General features: G+C 36.1%; 1 protein-coding gene across 1 annotated transcript; it reads left to right on the top strand.

Annotated features, from left to right (window-relative positions):
- Nucleotides 1–2,680: 2,680 nt before the first annotated feature.
- Nucleotides 2,681–21,109, top strand: LOC149019005 (uncharacterized). The gene is made up of 10 exons (XM_089152841.1): nt 2,681–3,341; nt 3,745–4,834; nt 4,979–5,248; nt 5,346–6,673; nt 12,333–12,848; nt 16,569–17,658; nt 17,787–18,104; nt 18,208–19,730; nt 19,876–19,995; nt 20,379–21,109. Exons 1-8 carry the CDS (start codon nt 2,857–2,859, stop codon nt 19,660–19,662), a joined length of 6,552 nt encoding a protein of 2,183 aa, XP_089008967.1. The 5' UTR covers nt 2,681–2,856; the 3' UTR covers nt 19,663–19,730; nt 19,876–19,995; nt 20,379–21,109.
- The last annotated feature ends 1,711 nt before the right edge of the window (nt 21,110–22,820 follow it).

Genomic DNA, 22,820 nt, shown 5'->3' with positions numbered 1-22,820 from the left:
GACGACCTCTTGAGGGCTTCTCCGACGTGACTTGAGTAGATATGATGTTTGCACTCACAAAGAAAATTAGAGCGGCTCGACCTTGTGTTAATTGGGGGACCGCCTCTGACGCCAAGTTAATCTAGGCAACAATAGAAGGCTCTGAGAGGGTTTTCAAAGCGTAGAGAATGATGGTGAGTAGAGTCTCATACCTTGTCCATCTTAAGATGGATGTTATATAGTGGTTACCTATGGTTGGTCCCTCCGTCGATTTCACCCACTGATTGAAGAGTGGGTCAAATTGCCTTAGGAAGCACGTTTCTTTTCTTAGTCGGACTAATGGAGCCATTACTCCATCATCCACTTCCCTATGTTTCAGAGTGAACATGATGGGTGGTTGTCTCTAACCGGCCCTTTTGACTTGGTAGTCTTCAATGTTCCACTTTGGACTTAGTATTAGGCGTTCTCTCATTGTTCGAGCATATCCTGAGTAATTCTCAAGGATCCTCTAGGGGAGAAGCTCTCCAACTTCCCAAGGGAGTGTTTATGGGGTTGCTCGAAGGGTTCTCCAATCTTCCCGAGGGGAAAGTTCTCCAAGCCTTTCCCTGAGGGGGGAGGTTCTTCAACTCTCCAAGGGGTGTAAGGGATTCTTCCTGAGGGGCTCTCCATTACCCCGAGGGGGTGTAAGTGGTTCTTCCTGAAGGGTTCTTCATTACCCCAATGGGGATGTAAGTGGTTATTCCCGAAGGGATCTCCAACTCCCCAAAGGTGTGTAAGGAATTATTCCCAAGGGGCTCGCCAACTCCCCGAGGGGGTGTAAGGCATTCTTCCCAAGGGGCTCTCCAACTCCCCGAAGGGTGTAAGAGAGAGTGTGTAAGGATTCTTCTCAAGGGGCTCTCCAACTCCTTGAGGGGATGTAAGAGATTCTTCCCGAAGGGCTCTCGAACTCCCTAAGGGTGTATAACGGATTCTTCCCATGGGGTTTTCGAGCTGACCATCCTCCACAATAATAAGCTCAAGAGTTGATAGTGATTCTTTATAGCCACCACTCATGCAGTTGATTTGTTGGGGTGATCTTTAATTACCACTGGGTGCAATAGTTCCCAAATCAACAAGTAAAAGTGTCTTTAACATGTAAACACATGAAATTCAATTCATTCTGTTGATACGAAATCTTGCTCGTCCTTCCTTGTCACGTTCCTGCAAAACATGTGTTCAACCTTGGGGGTCGAGGTACGTCTCCGACGAGCAAGTCAGTACCAACGATATGATCTTAACTACTCAATAGAGAATTCAAGTAATTGATCACACAGAATATGAATACTTACTACATAAAGCCTGCTTGAGGTGCTTATATAGCTTTAGATATCAGAGTTAGACTCCGAATATAACTTTAAGAAGAGTTGTGTTAGGAAAGTAGCCCTAGGAAGAGTTATTTACCTGACTTATCCTTCTAGGTAATTGATAGGTGATAAAAGTTTACCTTGATCGGGCATCCTTAACACGATGGTCGGACCGTCCATTAACATTATGGTCGAGACAACTGTATTAAACCCGTTGGACGGACCGATCAGGGTAGAATGACTATTTTAGTCATTAACACATTCGAGACTTGCTTGATTATTCCTTGGTTTTGGTGCTCTTTGATTTGCTTGATTCTCTCCTTGATCTCTCAAGTTGGATACTAGTCGAAATGGTTTTGTAGGAAGGATTGTATTTTGGTGGTGATTGATATTGATCAAAAGAGTCTAAATAATATAATCTTCAAATAACAATTATTAAACTTATTTTTGATTTGCGACTTAAAAAAAAAATATTTTTAATTATATGATAAATTATATGATAAATTATACAAATAGTAACCAAAGGAATATAACTTGTAGACCATAATTTATTGTTACAAATAGTTTCTCAAATGTAATCATTCCAAAGAGAACCTTAGTGGGGGTGTGAATTCTGCAATCATTTAATGTTTTTTTAGATTTCTATTTATGAAAAAACAATCAATTCATTTTAGGCATGCTAAGCCTTCAAAGAATATTAACTAGGATCCCTTTATGATAATGAAATAACTCAAATAAGGATTTTATTAATTTTTGACCCCATAATGTTTTTTTTTATTTTTTTTTTTAGAGAAAAGGAGACTTTATATTAATAGAAATAAATAAAATACAAACAATAATACATGATTAGTTTCTAAAGAACCTACGACCCTGTCGCTCTTCTACAACATATTGAAAGAGCTGAGCAGGCAAAGAAAGAGGATCCAACAAAATTTCTTGGTCCGACGTTGCCATAATGCTTTTAACAATCGGAAATCCACATCAATGAGTAACAGCTTTTTTTTGTTACTAAAAAATCACCCAATTGCAGTAGGTTACATCTTTTTCATTATTTAAAAATCTCAATTTGTAGCCATTCGATGCGTGCAAGTGGTCAAGATTCCTTGCCATAGAATAACTACAAATGTTTAACGTTTAATAGTAAAAAATAGTAGTAAAACATGAATTACTGCTTTGATAAAAACGAAAGTTTCCTTCGATTAAAGAGCATTGGAGTATGCTCCACTGACTCTACATCCTCAATAGGATTATAAATATACAAATACAAATAAAAAAAATGTGACTGAATAAAATTAAAACAGACGTTGGAAAGTCCCCCACGCATGCCTGTGAATTGCTCATTACTAGTTGATCATTTACATTTAGCTTTTTAGTGGTTCAGATCCGAAGCTTTGAGAGTTCATACATCAGTTTTCTTGTTGTTTAACTTCAGTGTGTTCACCAACAATACTTTCAAGACAACACAAACACCATCAAGCTTGGCACGTCTCCCTGTAGGTGACATTTGAAAGAATCAAGCAATCAATTTCATACAATGGCTGCAGTTTCTCAACAGGCTTCTTCTTCTGCTTTGAGTTATGAAGTGTTCTTGAGCTTTCATGGTAAAGATGTTCGTACTGGTTTCGCAGACTACCTCTACCATGCTTTAGTTGGAGCTGGAATTCGAACTTTTAGGGACGATGAAGAACTGAGTAAGGGAGAAGAGATTGCTACGGATCTACTTGTTGCCATACAAAAATCAAAAATCTCAATCCCCATTCTCTCGATGAATTATGGATCTAGCAAATGGTGCCTCAATGAGCTTAAGGAGATCTCTAAATGCAAAAGAACAAGGAACCAGACTGTATTGCCCGTTTTCTACAAAATTGAACCCAGGGATGTGCGAAACCAAACTGGGGGATACATGACAGCCTTTAACGAGGAGCACCCAAAGCGTTTTGATGAGGCAACCGTGCAAAAATGGCGAGAAGTTCTACAAGAGATAGGAAAATTAGATGGATGGCATATCAAGGAGGGCTCGTAAGTGCAAAACTTTCATTTTATTTACGTTTATAATATTGTATGTATTTTTAACCCTAGAAACTCACAAAAAAGTTGCTCAAAATTAATAGACATGTGGTTGGATCAATAAATAATAATTTGGGTTTAGAGACACCTAAGACAATTTTGTAGGATTAATAGATAAAAATATCTGAGATACTGTCTATAATTTTTTCACCTTATTGCTCTCTTTGAGAGAGGTTGACATAGAAACAATACCAAGATATTTAGAAGCACATAATAAATTTTGCATTATACATCATAATTCACTTGTGGACTTCTTCAATATGCAATATTGATTTCTTCTCCTTCTTCTTCTTCTTTTAAACATCGTTCATACTCTTATGTATTTATTGTTTTTTTTTTGTTTTGAGTTATACAGGCATGAAGGGAAGTTGGTGACAGAAATTGTTAAACTAGTTTCAAATACATTGAACAAGTGGCTCTCTCATGATTTTGACAAGCTAGTTGCAATTGAATCTCATATAAAAGAAATGTTAATACGGTTAGATATTAAATCTGAAGTCACAAAAATTGTAGGGATCCATGGATTTGGTGGTATTGGAAAGACCACAATTGCTAGGGCTGCCTATAATAGGATCCTAAATAAATTTGAAGCTTATGCATTTATTGGGAATGTTCGCGAGGATGCTAGAAAATTTGGGATCCAATATCTACAAAATAAACTTCTAAGATCTACCCTAAAATATGAAAGTCCCAATATTGATGATGTAGAAACAGGAATTAGAGTGATTCAAGAAAGATTGTCTAAAAAGAGAGTTCTTGTTGTTCTTGATGATGTGGTTGAATACACTCAGACAGAGTCTCTAATTGGGAACGGAAAATGGTTTAGTAATGGAAGTAGAATCATTATCACAAGTAGAGATAACCATATTCTAATGACTAATAACGCAGTGCTTTATGAGCCTAATTTAATGAACTTGGATGATTCTCTTGTACTTTTTAGCCGTTATGCATTTCAAATGGACCAACCTCAAGAAGATTATATGGATCTCTCAAAAGCAATTGTTAAAATTGCTAAAGGACTTCCGTTGGCTCTTCGAGTTATTGGTTCATCTTTATTTTCAAAGAAGAAACCAATATGGGAAGACATGTTGATGAAGTTGCAGATGGCTCCTAGTCATGATGTTATGGAAAGCCTAAAAATAAGTTATGATGGATTGGGACATGCACAGCAACAAATGTTTCTCGATATTGCTTGTTTTTTTATTGGAATGACAAAGGATCTTGTGTGTTATGCATGGGAAGGGTGTAACTTTTTCCCTCGGTTAGAACTTGAAGTTCTTTGTGCAAATTCTTTGATAACAATTAATGAAAATGATGAGCTAGGGATGCATGATGTGCTTCGTGATCTTGGAAGAGAGATTGTTCGTCGAGAGAGTCCAAGACCGGGGGAACGTAGCCGAATATGTTCTAAAGAGGAAGCCTTGGATGTACTCGACCGACAACAAGTATGTATTCAATATATTGTTTGTTTGTTTTTTTTTGTTTTTTTTTTTGCCATAATTTTGTGAATTTACTTATTTGAGGCATATTTTTGGGTTTCTTAGAATAATTTAACTTTGGAAGTTTATTGAAAGTTATTTCTTTTGTAGGGAACAAATAAGTGTGTCGGACTCCGACTTGTGAAGGGATGCTTGAAGAGTGAGGGCCTTGATGCAATGACTGAATTAAGATTACTCCAACTTGATTATACAAAAATCATTGGTAACTGCTGCAATTCTCTTTCAGAACTGAGACAACTTAGTTGGAAAGGATGCCATGGACTATTTTCACTAACCAAGTTTTGTCCAAAAAAACTAGTCGTTGTTGATCTTTCATATAGTGAGATGACTGAAAAGTGGATAGGTTGGAATTACATCAAGGTCTCTCCCTCTCTCTTATGTATAATTTGTGAATTTTCAAGCATTTTCTAGAAAAGAAAAAGAAGGAATCCTAATTTTTCTTTTAATTATTTTGCAGATGGCAGCAAATCTTAAAGTTCTAAACCTCAAGAAGTGTTTGCAGCTATGTTGTACTCCTGACTTTTCCGGAAATCCACTTTTGGAGGTATTGAGTCTTAGAGAATGTACCGAACTGAAGAGGGCCCACAAATCTATTGGTTATCTAAGAAACTTGGTCACGTTAGACATGCGTAACTGCTCCAGATTAGTGGATCTCCCAATTAAAGCTTGTGAGTTGGTATCTCTCAAAACACTCGACCTTTGTGGATGTAAGTCTCTGTCAAAACCACCAGAAAATTTGGATCGCATCACCTCCTTGACAACACTGCACGTATCTTACACGTTTGACAGCCGTGTCAACTCCCCAGTTCTCCCTCCAAATTTGACTAGCGTTGGTTTTCATCAATGTAAAAGTCATTTTCTAGAGATCCCTAATCTTTCCCCAAGTTTGGCCAGCCTGGACGTCAGTTCCTGCTCTTCACTTCCAAAAATAATGTTACGCTCTCCCTCAAGTTTGACCAGCTTGTTCATTGATGGTTGCTTTAATCTTAAAGCGATAGCAGGTCTTCCGTCAAGTTTGAGATGCCTAGTAGTTGAAAGTTGCCCAGGTGTACACATGCTATCAAGTGCATCAGGAGGCTTGAGAAACTTAGAGATATTAGATCTTGCAGGTCTCACTTGCCTGAGAGAGATTGATTTTGCTGACGACGAATTGGAGTCTTTGGAGCTGTTCAAAATTCAGAGATGCACGTTATTAGAAAGACTACCAAAACTGAGGTCGTCCAAAAATCTAGTGAGTTTAACGATCTGTGAGATTTTCGTTTTGTCCCATTTTGAAGGTGAAGGGATGGAGTCTCTTGAGGAGTTGAAGATAAAGCGTTGCGACTCACTTGAGAGAATACCATACCTGAGGGATTCGAAACGGCTGAGAAAACTACAAATTGATATCTGCCCAAAATTAAGAAAGATTGAGTGCCTTGAGACTTATAAATCCCTAGAAACGTTATTCATTTCAAGGGTCCCCTTGTTGTTGAAAGTGACAACATCAAAGGATATCTCAGCTCTGAATAACTTGAGGTACTTAACTGTTTACGACTGTGGGAACTTACAGGAGATTCGAGGCCTACACAGGTTGGAGTGCTTGCAAGTATTATCCATACAACATTGCGAGAATTTGAGAAAATTACTGGATCTTTCAAACTTGAAAAAGTTGTGGATGTTACAGATTTCTGAACTTCACAGTTTAATCGAAATTCGTGGACTTGACGGGTTGAAGTCCTTGGAAGTATTGGAAGTAACATACTGCGACAATCTAGTTGGTGTTCGCGGTTTTCAAAGATTGGAGAGGTTAAGGATTGCATTGGTTAAGGATTGCCCCTTCTCGGTAGAATGCCAGATCTGTCGAACTTAAAGAGTACCTGGAGTTCCGTATTAAAGGATGCAACAATCTACCCGATTCTCAACATCCGCAAAGCTGCACTATTTGCCAGTAGCTTGTGTTGTGGAAAAAGTGGCCTTCCTTCTTCCTCAAGAGTCACCCCTTGCTGATCAGTTGAAGGTATTTTTATCTTTTTGGGTTATGAATTTGCCTTCTATTCATGCACATGTTACTGTTCACAGTATTATGTCTGTCGTCTAGACAGGAAATTACCTGATTCCACTTCCCATTACTTAAATAAATGGCTATTGATAAACGATATGCAGGTTATATACATGGAGCAGGTTATATACATGGAGCAGAAAATACAGTCACTTCTTGTGTTGCTTTCTCTAAGCTCTTCATCTAGTGCTGTTGATTTGTCACCCAACTGGACGCCAATCAGTTTTCCTCTCCATTTAAGTCACAGGTATGCTTTTCTATACCAGATATTGTGTTCTGTGATTGTTTTCTACCCTTGATTGAATGTTTCCTTTTCTGTTCACCCTGCCCTCACTATCTTTGGGCTTAGAGGATATAGTAGCTGAAAAGAATGCTTAATTATAGTGGTATGTATTACTAGTAGCTGAGCATTAGAATTTGCTATTTCTATGGGTCTTAAGTGATTCATGTGTTAATTATATAACAGCAAGCCTGAGGAGGTCAGAAAGATTGTCTTGGCATTCCTACATACACATTGTGAATGCAATGCTAATGAGTATTCTCAAGTTCTCTTAAGGGACATAGAAGGCTGAAGGAGTTATGTGCACTACTTCCAAGCAGGATATTACCTGCTAAAGAAATCCAAGACCTGTGTCTACTTGTGTCCATGGAAATATGATTGTGAACAGATATTTGAGGAAGAACATTTCTTAAATACTTCCATGACTTGCAAAGATCAAGACATGTATTTTATATTAAATTTCTTAAATTTTTTTTGGTTATCATTCCATTCAAGTATAAAGTTCGAGTCAAACAAGGAAGTATTGGGTCTCTCTTTCTCATTGTGAGTACTGGATGGAAATAATGGGTTAAATTGTTTAGTTGATTCTAGTATATAATCCTTGGTTTTCTTGTTTGTCTTTTCTTTTTATTTTCTCTAATGAATGGAACTTCCTACTGGGGAATAAATGTATTCTTTATAGGGATTTATTTGAAACCTAAATAATGTTTTTAATTTTTTATTTTTTTTTTACGATGGTAAAGAATTTTCTTACCAAAAGCTAATAGGTCTAACGGGATCCATTTCATGTGATGGCTAATGTTATGATAGAGAATGTCTATAGCATTTGATGCACTATTTGCTATAGAAACAGAAGACTATTTGTTTATATCTTAATTTAAATCCTTATATTAATATGATGAATTTAAAATAGGATGATGAATACATAGTTGGATCAGAAAATTCCTATGTATAACTTTGTTCAAGGTTCTATTATATGTTTTGCTATACAATTTTGTTGTATCATTCATAGCCTAAATTTAGGAAAAGGAAAATTGATTCCTAACAACCATACTACTAATTGAAGTTCTTTTTATTGTGTGTGTGTGTTATTTATTTATTTATTTAGGTTCTCTTAATTATTTCACTTGTATTTTGTTTAATTAGTTTGTCAATGTATTTATTCTCATTAAATTTTGCTATAAATTAGTATTCAACGGGGGATTCTAGCTTCTAGAAAGGAAAAAAAAACCAACTCCAAAACTAAAAAATTGAGAAATATTTTAGTATGATATGACCAGAAAAGGTCAAGAAGTACTATGTCCCTTATTCATATTTTTATGAGATGCTATTTTTATGGGTTGTATTTACATAGGAAAACAAAAATGGATTAGCTGTAAAGTCACCTACAATTAAAAATATTAATATCATAGAAATTCTGAGGGTTCTTGATTTGAAGAATGAGTTGTGTTAAATTGAAAAAAATAAAAATAAAGGTTGCTCAGGTCTTTTTTCTTCTTTTTTTTTGGGTCAAAGGACCCAAAAAAACAAATCCAAACGAAATCAAACTAAAACACCACTCTTTAGAAGATCCTCTATGAGGATGTCTGTCATTTCTTGCGGGGAAACATTGAAAAATACCAAATCCTCTCTTCCATTTAGCCCCTTCTTAGACAGTCAATTAGTAGCCATGTGTATTTTTGATGCCTTATATGACAGAATTTGACATGGCCTCAAGAAGCATATAGGCTACGAATTTCTACAATCAATCTTTCCATTGATCCTTGGTCGTTAAATCCTGAGTCTAGTAGTCTTTTGGCCTTCAGTGAATCTAATTCTATTTGGAGTGGCCATGCTCCCAATTCCAACGCCACCTTCACCCCTTCTTTGATTGTGCGTATTTCTGCCTCTATGCCATCTTGATAGCAAATCCTCCTCTGAACAGGCCTACTTGATCCCAAATCACCCCAGCCAATTGAGTGTATCCCAAATCACCCCAGCCAATTGAGCGTAACACTCCTTCACATTCACAGTAGCATCTGTATTACATTTAAACCATTATCTTCTAGGGCATGTCCACCTTAAAACTTCTAACTCTTTACCTGGTTCAAGAACAAGGCTTCAGCATGTTGTCCAAGATTCCTTAATTGCACGATAAAATTCCTCAATAATGAACACACCATTCCTTGGTCTGGAGAAATTTACCTCATGGATATCCCGATTTCACCATCGTATACTACCATGGAACTTAGGTTGTTGTGGGTGATCTTTCTCTTGGCAATGTTCTTGCAACTGGATCTGAAACTCTTGCTAACAGGATTAATCTTCGGGCTGACCAGTTTTACCTAAAATTTCTTGCTCTCAACACCGATTTGGGTGAATTTTAGGGGTTAGAAAGAGAGCAAATAATGAATAGAAACAGAGGTTATCTGACTACCCTCTCTCCATTTGCAAAAGCAGAGGAATTGGTTGGCAGTGATACTGAACCCACAACGCCCACCAAAAATTTCACACTCAAGACAAGTTAGGTCCGTTCCCCAATTCAACTCAAACCCGGATTGCAAGGCCCTAGCGTAAGTGTTCCCCAAATCCGTCACATTAGATGAATTACTAACAGGCACAACCACACTCATCTCACTATAAGAACTGAGATAAAAGATTTCTGAGGGAAGTTTCTTCTCTACCGTTCTCACGATAGGAAGCATCTAATTTATATTGGAATTTAGGAAGAGTTACAAGTGTATACTAATTCAAAATGTTCCAATATGACCCCAGAAATTGCTGAATCCATGTATCCAGTAAACACAAGAGCATGAGAGAAATATAGATAAACTTGTTTTGATTTTAAAAGAAGACGATGAAGAAGAGGCAAACTCAGTTTGTGTTTTCCGTTTGAAATGTCTCTGAAGCTCTTACTGGAATTGGAGGATTTTAAGCATGGCTGGTCATAGATAGAGACGCTTTAATTTTGGTGGGTTTTTTTAATTTTGTTTCAGATATTGCTGTAGTTGCATTTTCTTGTTCTGCAAACTTTTGAGAAATTCATAGAAGTTGAATCAAGCAGTGAATAATTTAAATTTTAAATAAGTTAAACAAAGGTAAATGTATTTAAGTAATTTTATTAATCATTTGATAATACATGTGGGTGTCATGTAATTTTGAAGATAACAGTAGTGATCACTAATTTCACCCAAAAAATAGTAGATGCTACGTAATTTTGTCTTTAGTTAATGGAAATCTCGCTTGGCTATTATTGCTTGAAAATGGCTCAAATTGACCACAGAAAGTGGTTTCTAGAGAGCTTTTTTCTCTTCATTCTTTAGGAAGTTTTCTTAAAGTAATGGTGTCGCCTACAGAGACCTTAAGCTTGAAAATCACTAATTAATGGTGTGAAATATGGAGAAAGGTTTGTAAGTTTTGATATTGAAGTCCTAACGTCTCACTACTAATTGCCAGTTGTTCATCCAATTTTCGTTTTCAAATTGTTCAGATCTAAAGCTTAATTAATGAATTCTTAGTTGTTATACTTGTTCTTTAATAGATGAGTCTTTGCCGACAATATCATCGAGACTACAGAACACAATTCTAGCTTAACACATCTCCTCTCAATTAAATTTTGAAAGAGTATTAAACAATCAATTTCACACAACGGCCAATAGTTCTTGCATGAGGTATTTGTTTTCATTGCCTTTGTCTTCTTCTTTCATGTTTAGCTTTCTTTGGTGATATTTCTATTTGTATTTCTCTAGCCAATATTTATTTTTTTCCCACTGTTTAATATGATTATTTATATTATTTTTTCTATTTATCACAAATAAGGAGAAATGACAAATCACAAATATAAGTTCAAGAGCTAATAGTGATTGTTTGTTGCCACAACTCATGCATTTGTTTAGTGATCTTTAATTACCACTTGGTGCAATAGTTTCTAAACGTTAATGTAGGGTTGGTAGAGTGGTAAGATCCATACTTATCACTGGAGCGATTATGGGTTCGACTTTTGCGGACTACAAAGCTTCCCCCTTGAGGATGTAATCGAGGTGCGCTCAAGCTGGTTCAAATGAACCTTAAATATCAACAAAAAAAAAAAAAAAAACAAATTAACGGTTAAAAGTGTCTTTAACATGTAACACATAAATTCAATTCAAACGAGACATCCTTGATTATCCCTTGGTTCAGTACTTTTTGATTTGCTTGATTCCTTCCTTGATCTCTAAAATTGGATAATAGTTGAAATGGCTTTGTAGGAAGGATTGTAGTTTGCTGGTTGATTGATATTTGATCAAACGAGTCTAAATAATATAATCTCCAAATAACAATTATTAAATTTATTTTTTATTTGTGACTAAAAAAAAAGCTTATTTTTGATTATATGATGAATTATTTTTGAGTAATCAAAGGAATATAAGTTGTAGTACATAATTTATTATTAGAAATAATTTCTCAAATGTAATGAGAACCTCAGTGTGAATTCGTCAATCATTTTATACTTTTTTTAGGTTTCCATTTATGAAAAATAATCAATTAATTTTAGGGATGGTGAACCTCCATGGAATATTAGCTAGGGTCCTTTATTATAATGAAATAACTCAAATAAGTATTTATCAATTTTTGTCCCATAATGCTTTAACAATGGGAAATCCACATGAATGACAGCTTTTTTGTTACTTAAAAATTACCCAATTGCAGTAGGTGACATCTTTTTCTATTATTTAAAAATCCCAATTTATGGCCATTCGATTCGTGCAAGTGGTCAAGATTCTTTGCCTTAGAATAATTACAAATGTTTAATATATAATAGTAAATAATAGTAATAAAACATGAATTATTGGGTCAATAAAGACGAAAGTTTCCTACAGAGCATTGGAATATGCTTTACATCCTCAATAGGACTATAAATATACAAATACAGATAATAAAAAAACGTGATTGAATAAAATTAAAACAAACGTTGGAAAGTCTTCCACGCAAGCCTGTGAATTGCTCTTTACTAGTTGGTGATTCACATTTAGCTTTTTAGAGGTTCAGATCCGAAGCTTTGAGAGTTCATGTATCAGTTTTCTTGTTGTTTAACTTCAGACTGTTCACCAAGAATACTTTCAAGACAACCCACAGATCATCAAGCTTGTCACGTCTCCCTTTAGGTGACATTTGAAAGAGTCAAGCAATCAATTTCATACAATGGCTGCAGCTTCTCAACAAGCTTCTTCTTCTGCGAGTTATGGAGTGTTCTTGAGCTTTCATGGTAAAGATGTTCGTATTGGTTTCGCAGACCACCTCTACCATGCTTTAGTTGGGGCTGGAATTCGAACTTTTAGGGACGATGAAGAACTGAGTAAGGGAGAAGAGATTGCTACGAATCTACTCGTTGCTATACAGCAATCAAAAATCTCAATCCCCATTCTCTCGATGAATTATGGATCTAGCAAATGGTGCCTCAATGAGCTGAAGGAGATCTCTAAATGCAAAAGAACAAGGAACCAGACCATATTGCCTGTTTTCTACAGAATTGAACCCACGGATGTGCGAAACCAAACTGGGGGATACATGACGGCCTTTAATGAGGAGCACCCAAAGCGTTTTGACGAGGCAACAGTGCAACAATGGCGAGATGTTCTACAAGAGATAGGAAAATTAGATGGATGGCATATCAAGGAGGGCTTGTAAGTACAATTAACACTTTTTTTATTTCATTTCACATTATAAAGTTGTATGTATTTCTAACCCTAGAAACTCACAAAAAAGTTGCTCAAAATTAGTAGACATGTGGTTGGATCAATAAATAATAATTTGGGTTTAGAGGTACCTAAGACAATTTGTAGGATTAAGAGCTAAAAATATCTAAGATACAGTATATTACTTTTTCACCTTATTGCTCCCTATGAGAGATGTTGACGAAGAAACAATACCAAGATATATAGAAGTACATAATTGTTAGGTTTTTTTTTTTATAAAATCTATATTAAGTTTCAAAATTAATTTTTTCATTTTTTTATTTAATTATTTTGTTAGTGTGTGGGACCCATGAGGTAAGGTGGTAATGAGGCACCATGAGTAGAGGAGGCCCTTCATGACCTTGGTCATGAGGCTCTTCATGACATTGGTCATGGGTCTTAAAGGTCTTGATCATGGTGGTGAAATTTTCTCAAATTTTAACTCTTATCCTTCAATTCTCATTTCAACTTCATGACCATTCATGGCCATTACCATGAGTGATGTTAGGGTTATTGAATGTATTAAATCCAATTCATTGCCTTAAGAATCCTAAGGGGTGTAAGGTGAGGTTTGGGCCTATATAAACCCAACCCTACCTTGCATGTAGGGTGCAATAGAGACACTCCTCTCATTTACATTATTTGTTTTACAAAGTTCATTTTTTTTTTTGAGTTGTCCAAGTGTTATGCTCTAGCTTTTGGCTCCTTGAAGGGACTAGAAGAACTATCTCATCTTCTAGTTGGAGGTTGCTTTATCTTAGAGGTGGTGGTGCGAAGAACCCTTGGTAGTAGGGTGCATCAATTACCTTAAAGACAACAATCAAGGTCTGACTTAACCTCATTGTTTGGTGGTTCGTTCGATTGCAACATCAAGCTCTCCGGATTGGCTAAGGATCTTCATCTTTCAATTGTATTGCAATTTCATTTTAGTGTTTGGTAGAATTTGTAATACAATTACCCAAGAAGTTCAAGGTAATTGATTTCTAAAAGATCCAATGGCAAGTCTTAAAGATGACGACTTCAACAAAGACAAGAACACCAACATTGAGGTTGTTGATGGAGTTAATACCAAAGGAGATCCTTCAAACAATACTGTTGAAGGCAACGTCAACAAACAAGGTGACGACACTTTCGTTGGCATAAATGGTATGAAATATCCATTCCTTGCTACCGTGATTCAATCCCCACTAATGTCATTCCAACAGTGACAGATCTTATCCCATATTTGGTAAGATGAGGATTGTCATTGAGTTCGAAAAATTCGAACAGTTTGGAGGTCAAAACTTCAAACGGTGGAAGCAAATGTTATTGTTTGCCTTAACCCAAATTGGGGTGGCATTTGCCTTGACTGAACCCATGCCAGAAAAAAGTAATGATCCTATTAAGGAGGGCAAAATGGTGGCTTGGATTCAAGCGGACTACCAATGCAAGAATCGAATTTTGAATGCATTATCTTATACCATGTGTATAATTTATTAGAATATGCTTATTCGATTTGGGATACTTTGGTTAAGAAGTATTCTCTTAAAGATGTTGGTGCTAGCTTTCTAAATTTTTCTATGAAAGATAGTGATACCATATCTACCCAAATTGATTTATTTCAAATTGTGGTTGGGAAGCTAGCAAAAGAGAAAATGATCTTACATGAATAATTTGTAACCGATGCCTTGATTGAGAAACTTCCACCTTCATGGAATGCTTTCAAAATGTTTATGAAACATAAGAAGACATGATTGACCTTAGACCAATTGGTTGTAAGGATTAAGATTGAAGAAATGAATTGGTTCAAAGACAAGGGTGAAAAAGACCTTGGGGAAATAAGCTTAAAAGCAAACTTGGTGGAAACAAACAAGCACAACAAGAAAAGGAAAAGTCCTCAAGACTATGATGAGTCTTCTAAGAAGAAGAAATTGGCTTGTTTTGTTTGTGGAAAGGTTGGTCATTTCAAGAAAGATTATAGGTTCAAGAAGGGGAAAAACTAAAAAGATATTTTCTTTCTATTTCAGGGGCTCAAATGATGAAAATGTATTTGTGGGAAAGGGATACCTTGGTGAGGGTTTGTTTGTTCTTAGTATTTCAAATGTTGAAATTGAAAAGTCTAGAACTTATTCGGTTTACTTTGCTATTTCATTCAATACTTATGATTTGTGTCACAGTAGTGTGAAATATATCACCAAACTATGCAAGTTAGGGATGATCACCGATAAGATGGAATCTTCCAAGGACAAGTGTAAAACTTGTGTGGAGGCTAAGTTAACCAAAATGCTTCACAAGACTATGGATAGAAAGAGTGATCTCTTGGAATTGATCCATAGTGACTTAAGTGACAATAAGTCATATGAGTCAACGGGGAGCAAACAATTATGTTATCACATTCATAGATGATCATTCTAGATAGACCATGATATATTTGCTCAAATCAAAGGATGAGGCCGGAAAAACATTTATATTTTACAAAACGGAAGTTGAAAATCAACTTGGCTAGAAGATTAAAAGACTTAGAACCGATAGAGGGACTGAGTATTTTAATCTTGATAAATTTTGTGAGGAAAATGAAATTATCCATGAAAAGACCGCTCCATATCAACCAGAATCAAATGGGGTAGCGGAAAGGAAAAATAGATCTCTTAAAGAGATGATGAACTCCATGTTGTTGAGTTCTAATGTATCACTTGATATGTGGGGGGAAGCCATGTTGACATCTTGTTATATTTCAAAAAGAATAAGGTGTACAATGGTAAAAGGAGGCATATATGCCTTAGACACAATTTTGTGTGATAGTACATAGATGAAGAAATGATAGCTATCGATTATGTGAAGTCAGAAAGGAATCAAGTTGACATGTTCACAAAGGCTATGTCTGTCAAAAAACTGGAGTTAATGCCTAATCCTCGGGTCATATTATGGATACCCTACCTATGTGAAGAGGCTAAATACCTGAATTAGGTTCAAGGGGTACAAACGAAGTCATGGGTGGACCAGTTCAGTACTACTATTTATAATTATTCCATTCTAGGGTGTAGATGAAGGTAATAGTACGTACTACCACTAGGGTAAGGTTGAGCAAAGCTCTTAATTAGTCTAATCCCAAGGAATGTGAGGGTGTGTTAGTTGTGGTGCACATTAGAGACTAACCTAAGTGGATGTAGGTGGTTTGGCCGCCACCAATGAGAACTTATAGGCGAGTTCTCTAAACATTCATGAATCCCGAATAAGGGACATGGCCGGTTCAAAAGTCCAATGTGTAATATAAAAGGTATCTCCAAAAGTAGATCTTTAGGACATGGATGATGGGACGGTCAGTTACGCTAGTGAGGAAAGGTTCAAGGAGTTTGACTCTAACCGTACTTTGTAGCGCGTCTCATTAGACCTAGTGTAGGTTTAAGTCCGAAAGACACCTACAACGATGTATCATTTAGTGTTTAATATAGTCACAACACGTGTCCTTTTTTGCAATTTTGAAACTTGTGGGGATTGTTAGGTTTTTTATAAAATCTATATTAAGTCATAATAAATTTTGTATGATATAATTCACTTGTGGACTTCTTCTATATGCAATATTGATTTCTTCTTCTTCTTCTTTTCTTTCTTTCTTTTTTTTTTTTTTATTATTTTTTTACATCATTCATACTCTTATGTATTTAGTGTTTTCTTGTTTGAGTTATACAGGCATGAAGGGAAGTTGGTGACAGAAATTGTTAAAAAAGTTTCAAGTACATTGAACAAGAGTCTCTCTCATGATTCTGACAAGCTAGTTGCAATTGAATCTCATATAAGAGAACTGTTAAAACTATTAGATATTAAATCTGACGTCACAAAAATTGTAGGGATCCATGGACTTGGTGGTATTGGAAAGACCACAATTGCTTGGGCTGCCTATAATAGGATTCTAAATAAATTTGAAGGACATGCATTTATTAGGAATGTTCGTGAGGATGCTAGAAAATTTGGGATCCAACATCTACAAAATAAGCTTATGAGATCCACCTTAAAAAATGAAAGTCCAAATATTGATGATGTAGAAACTGGAATAAAAGTGATCCAAGAAAGATTGTCAACAAAGAGAGTTCTTTTTGTTCTTGATGATGTGGATCAAGATGTTCAGACGGAGTTTCTAATTGGGGATGGAAATTGGCTTCATAGTGGAAGTAGAATCATTATTACAAGTAGAGATAAGGATATTTTAATTAAAAATAAAGCAATGCTTTATGAGCCTAATTTAATGAACTTGGATGATTCTCTTGTACTTTTTAGCCGTTATGCATTTCAAATGGACCAACCTCAAGAAGATTATATGGATCTCTCAAAAGCAATTGTTAAAATTACTGAAGGACTTCCGTTGGCTCTTCGAGTTATTGGTTCATCTTTATTTTCAAAGAAGAAATCAATATGGGAAGACATGTTGATGAAGTTGCAGATGGCTCCTAGTCATGATGTCATGGAAAGCCTAAAAATAAGTTATGATGGATTGGGACATGCAGAGCAACAAATGTTTCTCGATATTGCTTGTTTTTTTATTGGAATGAAAAAGGATTTTGTGTGTTATGTATGGGAAGGCTGTAACTTTTTCCCTCAGTTAGAACTTGAAGTTCTTTGTGCAAACTCTTTGATAACGATTAATGAAAACGATGAGCTAGGGATGCATGACGTGCTTCGTGATCTTGGGAGAGAGATCGTTCGTCGAGAGAGTACAAGACCGGGGAAACGTAGCCGAATATGGTGTAAAGAGGAAGCCTTGGATGTACTCGACCGAAAACAAGTATGTATTCATTATATATATTGCAATTTTTTGCCACAATTTTTTGAATTTAGTTATTTGAGGCATATTTTTGGGTTTTTTAGAGTAATATAACTTTGGCATTTTATTGAAAGTCATTTCTTTTGTAGGGAACAAATAAGTGTGTTGGATTCCGACTTGTGGAGGAACGCTTGAAGAGTGAGGGCCTTGATGCAATGACTGAATTAAGATTACTCCAACTTGATTATACAAAGATCATTGGTAACTGCCACAATTCTTTTTCAGAACTGAGATGGCTTAGCTGGAAAGCTTGCAAAAGCAAGCCTTCTTTAAAAGTGAGACAACTTAGTTGGAAAGGACGCCATGGACTATTTTCACTAACCAAATTTTGTCCAAAAAAATTAGTTGTTCTTGATTTTTCAGAAAGTAAGATGACTGAAAAGTGGATGGGTTGGAATTACATCAAGGTTTCTCTTTCTCTCTCTCTCTCCTGTATAACTTGTGAATTTCCAAGCATTCTCTAGAAAAGAAAAAGAATGAATCATAATTTTTCTTTCAATTGTTTTGCAGCTCGCAGTAAATCTTAAAGTTCTAAACCTCGAGAATTGCTGGTGGCTACGTTGTACTCCTGACTTTTCGGGAAATCCACTTTTGGAGGTATTGAATCTCAGAGAATGTTCCGATCTGAAAAGGGCCCACAAATCAATTGGTTATCTGAGAAACTTGGTCACATTAAATATGCGTGACTGCGTCAGTTTAGTGAATCTCCCAATTAAAGCTTGTGAGTTGGCATCTCTCAAAACTCTCGACCTATGTGCATGTGAGTCTCTGAGAAAACTACCAGAAAATTTGGATCGCATCACCTCCTTGACAACACTGCACATATGTGACAGCCGTGACACCTCCCCAGTTCTCCCACCAAGTCTGACTAGCGTTGGTTTTCATAAGTGTGAAAGTCTTCTAGAGATCCCTAATCTTCCCCCAAGTTTAGTCAGCCTAGACGTCAGTCACTGCTATTCACTTGAAGAAATAACGTTACGTTCTCTCTCAAGTTTGACCAGCTTGTCAATTGAAGCTTGCTATGCACTTGGAAACATATCAGGTCTTCCGTCAAGTTTGAGAAGCCTGAAAATTGACGATTGCGAATCATTGCTCAAGCTATCAAGTTCATCAGGAGGCTTGAGAAACTTAAAGACATTAGATCTTGCAGATTTGTATTCCCTGAAAGAGATTGATTGCGCTGACGACCATTTGGAGTCTTTAGAGCTGTTCCGAATTCGGGAATGCAAGTCATTGAAAAGACTACCAAAATTGAGGTTGTCCAAAAATCTAGTGAGTTTAACGATCTGTGAGATTGACGTCTTGTCCGATTTTGAAGGTGAAGGGATGGATTCTCTTGAGGAGTTGAAGATAAAGCAGTGCGAGTCACTTAAGAGAATACCATACCTGAGGGATTCGAAACGGCTGAGGGAGCTACAAATTGATCAATGCGAAGAATTAATAGAGATTGAGAGCCTTGAGAGCTATGAATCCCTAGAAATATTATTCATTTCAGGGGTCCCTTCGTTGAAAGTGTTGCCATTAGGAGACATCTCAGCTCTGAATAACTTGAGGGACTTAACTGTTTCCTACTGTGAGAAGTTACAGGAGATTCAAGGCCTACACAGATTGGAGTGCTTGCAAGAACTATCCATAGAATATTGCGAGAATTTGGGAGGAGTACCGGATCTTTCAAACTTGAAAAAGTTGTGGAGATTACGGATTTCCGGACTCGACAATTCATCCAAAATTCTTGGACTTGACGGGTTGAAGTCCTTGGAAGTATTGGAAATAACAGACTGCGATATAATTGAGATTCACGGTTTTGAAAGATTGGAGAGGCTAAGAAATTTGTCGATTGAGGAATGCCTCTTCTTGGGAACATTACCAGATCTCTCGAACTTACAGTGCTTGAAGGAGGTCCGTATTAAAGGATGCAACAATCTACCCGATTCTCAACATCCGCAAACCTGCACTATTTGCTAGTAGCTTGTGTTGTGGAAAAGGTGCCCTTCCTTCTTCCTCAAGAGTCACCCCTTGCTGATCAGTTGAAGGTATTTTTATCTTTTTGGGTAATCAATTTGCCTTCTGTTCCTGCACATGTTACTGTTCACAGTATTACGTCTGTCATCTAGACAGGAAATTACCTGATTTCACTTCCCAATACTTAAATACATGGCTATTGATAACGATATGCAGGTTATATACATGGAGCAGAAAATACAGTCACTTCTTGTGTTGCTTTCTCTAAGCTCTTCATTTAGTGCTGTTGATTTGTCACCCAACTGGAAGCCAATCAGTTATTGATAACGATATCAGGTTAGCTTTTCAATATTTTTGTTTCACCATGGGTGGTTGCCTTTATAAATTTTGACTTTGCCTTCTTCCTTCATATTTCCTTCGTTTCTCCTCTCATTTGTTTCTCTTTCATTGCTTAAAGAAAAGCAATTGTAAGTTTTAGATACATTTCAGCACAGCTGGGGTTATGACAAAGTTAAATTCTGTTCAAACTAATTTGTGTTTTTACCGCCCGCACCTGTTGCCTGTTGCTGTGCTTTGATGTTCGAGTCCTTCCTATTCAATCAAATTTTAATGTCACTTAAAATGATTGCAGTCACAGATTTCTGGTAATTCTGCCATTTCCTTTAGCTTGATGTTTACTGCTATTAGCTGGCTTTGAGATGCTTCTTTTTTAATTGCAGGATACCAGAGAAGAAAAAAATTGTCGATGCTGGTGATTCAAAGTATCCCTGAGGACTGGTCCTTCACTTTTCGTGAAGGACTGAATTCATTGCACTGGCTGAGAATTGGTCCCGGTTGAAGGTCTGTGGGTTTCCTCTGTTTCTGTTTTACTCCATGGTGACTGGGAGAAGCCAGAGTGGTTCTTCAGTTGTAATCCTCTGTCGCTTTCGATAATCTATTTTACGGTGAACTCTGCATCATACCTGAAGAACACGTAAATGCTCCAGTTAATCAATTTATGTTCTGGTTGGAAGTTCCACTGTTATGGTTTTCTTTCTTCCATTTCCTCCGGTAGTTTGAATTTCTGTCAATTGTCACTCTATTCAGTCGAGTTGAGTTTGGAGAAGATTCAATTGGTTCGGAACTTAATATTGGAACAGTATTTAACTGAAAGAATTTTCTCAATCAGAGATCCTCAGGTATATTTGTCAGTTCTCTAATTCATTTTTTTTTAATTCCTGTAATTTCTTGTTCTTTTTTCCATTCAAATCCATTTCCACCCAAGAGCTCTATTTGGTAAGTGGAAAGAGAAGCTTGTGGCATGTTTCTGTAATCTCTTACTTCTCTTGTCTTCTAAGACTCAAAACATAAAAACTTGAAAAGCTGGGTCCAAGTGAGCTATGGAGCTGTCTTAAAAGATCATTTTCATTTGCATTCATTACTGAATTGATATTTCTTCTTCTGAATCATTTTGCAGGATAATGTATCTATCAACATTTGTTTCATCTGGATGAAGTTTTTTTGTGGAGAAGACTGGAATTGCTAAAGCTGTGGAACAGGGAGCTTGAAAAAGTAAGCAGTTTATGGACATAATGAAAATATGAGCATGTAATATGTGCTTTTGGGAAGTAACCACCATAAGTCAAATGCTGTATTCTCAAAATGAGTTTGATTTTTCGTTTTGAAGTTACATATAAAGCTCATTACCATAATTTAAATAATTACACAATTAAAATCATGGAAACTGAACTTGTTCCTCTTTGGTCCCCAGGCTATGTCTGTTTATGGCTTTGAGATTGTTCAGATTCTAATTGTTGATATAGAGCCTGATGAGCATGTGAAGCAAGCAATGGATGAAATTAATGCTGGTAAGCACCTTATAGATAATTTGATCAGTTATAAAATCTTACTTCATCCCTGTACTATTCGATCTTGCACTTGCATGTTCAGAGAGTGGTGAAAACAGCAGTGTCGACAACTCTCTGGGAAATGTTTTCCTTGGATTTCTTTGCTAGGTGATTATTCATAGTGCAACCGAATTGAAGGATGCAATAGCCAACTTATGACATTTCCTGAATAGGAGATCTTCTAGATTCGCCATATCTGTAGTCTTCAACAGTTAATCATATGGTCAGCATTCTTGGAATTGGAGCTGGCCTTGTCTATGAAAGGGTGAATAGTAAATTCATTTTTAGAATCTTAACAGTGCCTTTTGGTGCTCAAAGTATAATAAATCATTCTGTGCATAAGCCTTGAATTATTTTGCTAACCCACCTAAGAAATTTGTGTATATTAGTGATAAAACCTAATGTATTTTACGAATTTATGCACACAATACTTTGGGCTTAGAGGGATATAGTTAGCTGAAAAGAATGCTTAATTCCAGTGGTATGTATTACGAGCATTAGAATTTGCTATTTTTTATGAGTCTTACGTGATTCGTGTGTTAATTATATAACAGCGAGCTTGAGGTGGGTCAGAAGGATTGTCTTGGCATTCCTACATACACATTTCGAATGCAAAGCTAATGAGTATTCTCAAGTTCTCTTAAGGGACATAGAAGGTTGAAGGAGTTATGTGCACTTCCAAGTAGGATGTTGTCCACTAAAGAAATTCAAGACATGTGTCTACCAGTATCCATGGAAATATGATTGTGAACAGCTATCTGAGGAAGACAATTTCTTAAATACTTCCATGACTAGCTTGCAGAGATCAAGACATGTATTTTATATTAAATTTCTTAAATGTTTTTTTGGTTATTCTTCCATTCAAAGCGCAAAATTTTGAGAAGTCAAACAGGGAAGTATGGGGTCTCTCTTTCTCATTGTGAGATGATTTTGATTACTGGATGGAAATAATGGGTTAAATTGTTTAGTTGATTCTAGTATATAATCCTTGGTTTTCTTGTTTGTCTTTTTCTCCTTATTTTTTCTAATGAATGAAAATTTCTAGTGCCGAAATAAATGTAGTATTTATAGGGATTTATTTGAAACCTAAATAATGTTTTAAAATAACTTTTTACGATGGTAAAAAAATTTCTGTAGCAAAAGCTAATAGGTCTAACGGGACCCACTTCATGTGGCTAATGTTACGATAGAGAATATCTATAGCATTTGATGCACTATTTGCTATAAAAATAGAAGACTGTTTGTTTGTATTTTAAAATACTACACAAATGCACG

The sequence above is a fragment of the Hakea prostrata genome, chromosome 4 (genome assembly GCF_041222555.1).
Source record: "Hakea prostrata isolate BN-2017 chromosome 4, UWA_Hpros_2, whole genome shotgun sequence".
In the NCBI taxonomy this organism is placed as follows: Eukaryota; Viridiplantae; Streptophyta; class Magnoliopsida; order Proteales; family Proteaceae; genus Hakea; species Hakea prostrata.
The sequence above is the reverse complement of the archived record's forward strand: the minus strand, read 5'-3'. Positions and strand labels throughout refer to the sequence as shown.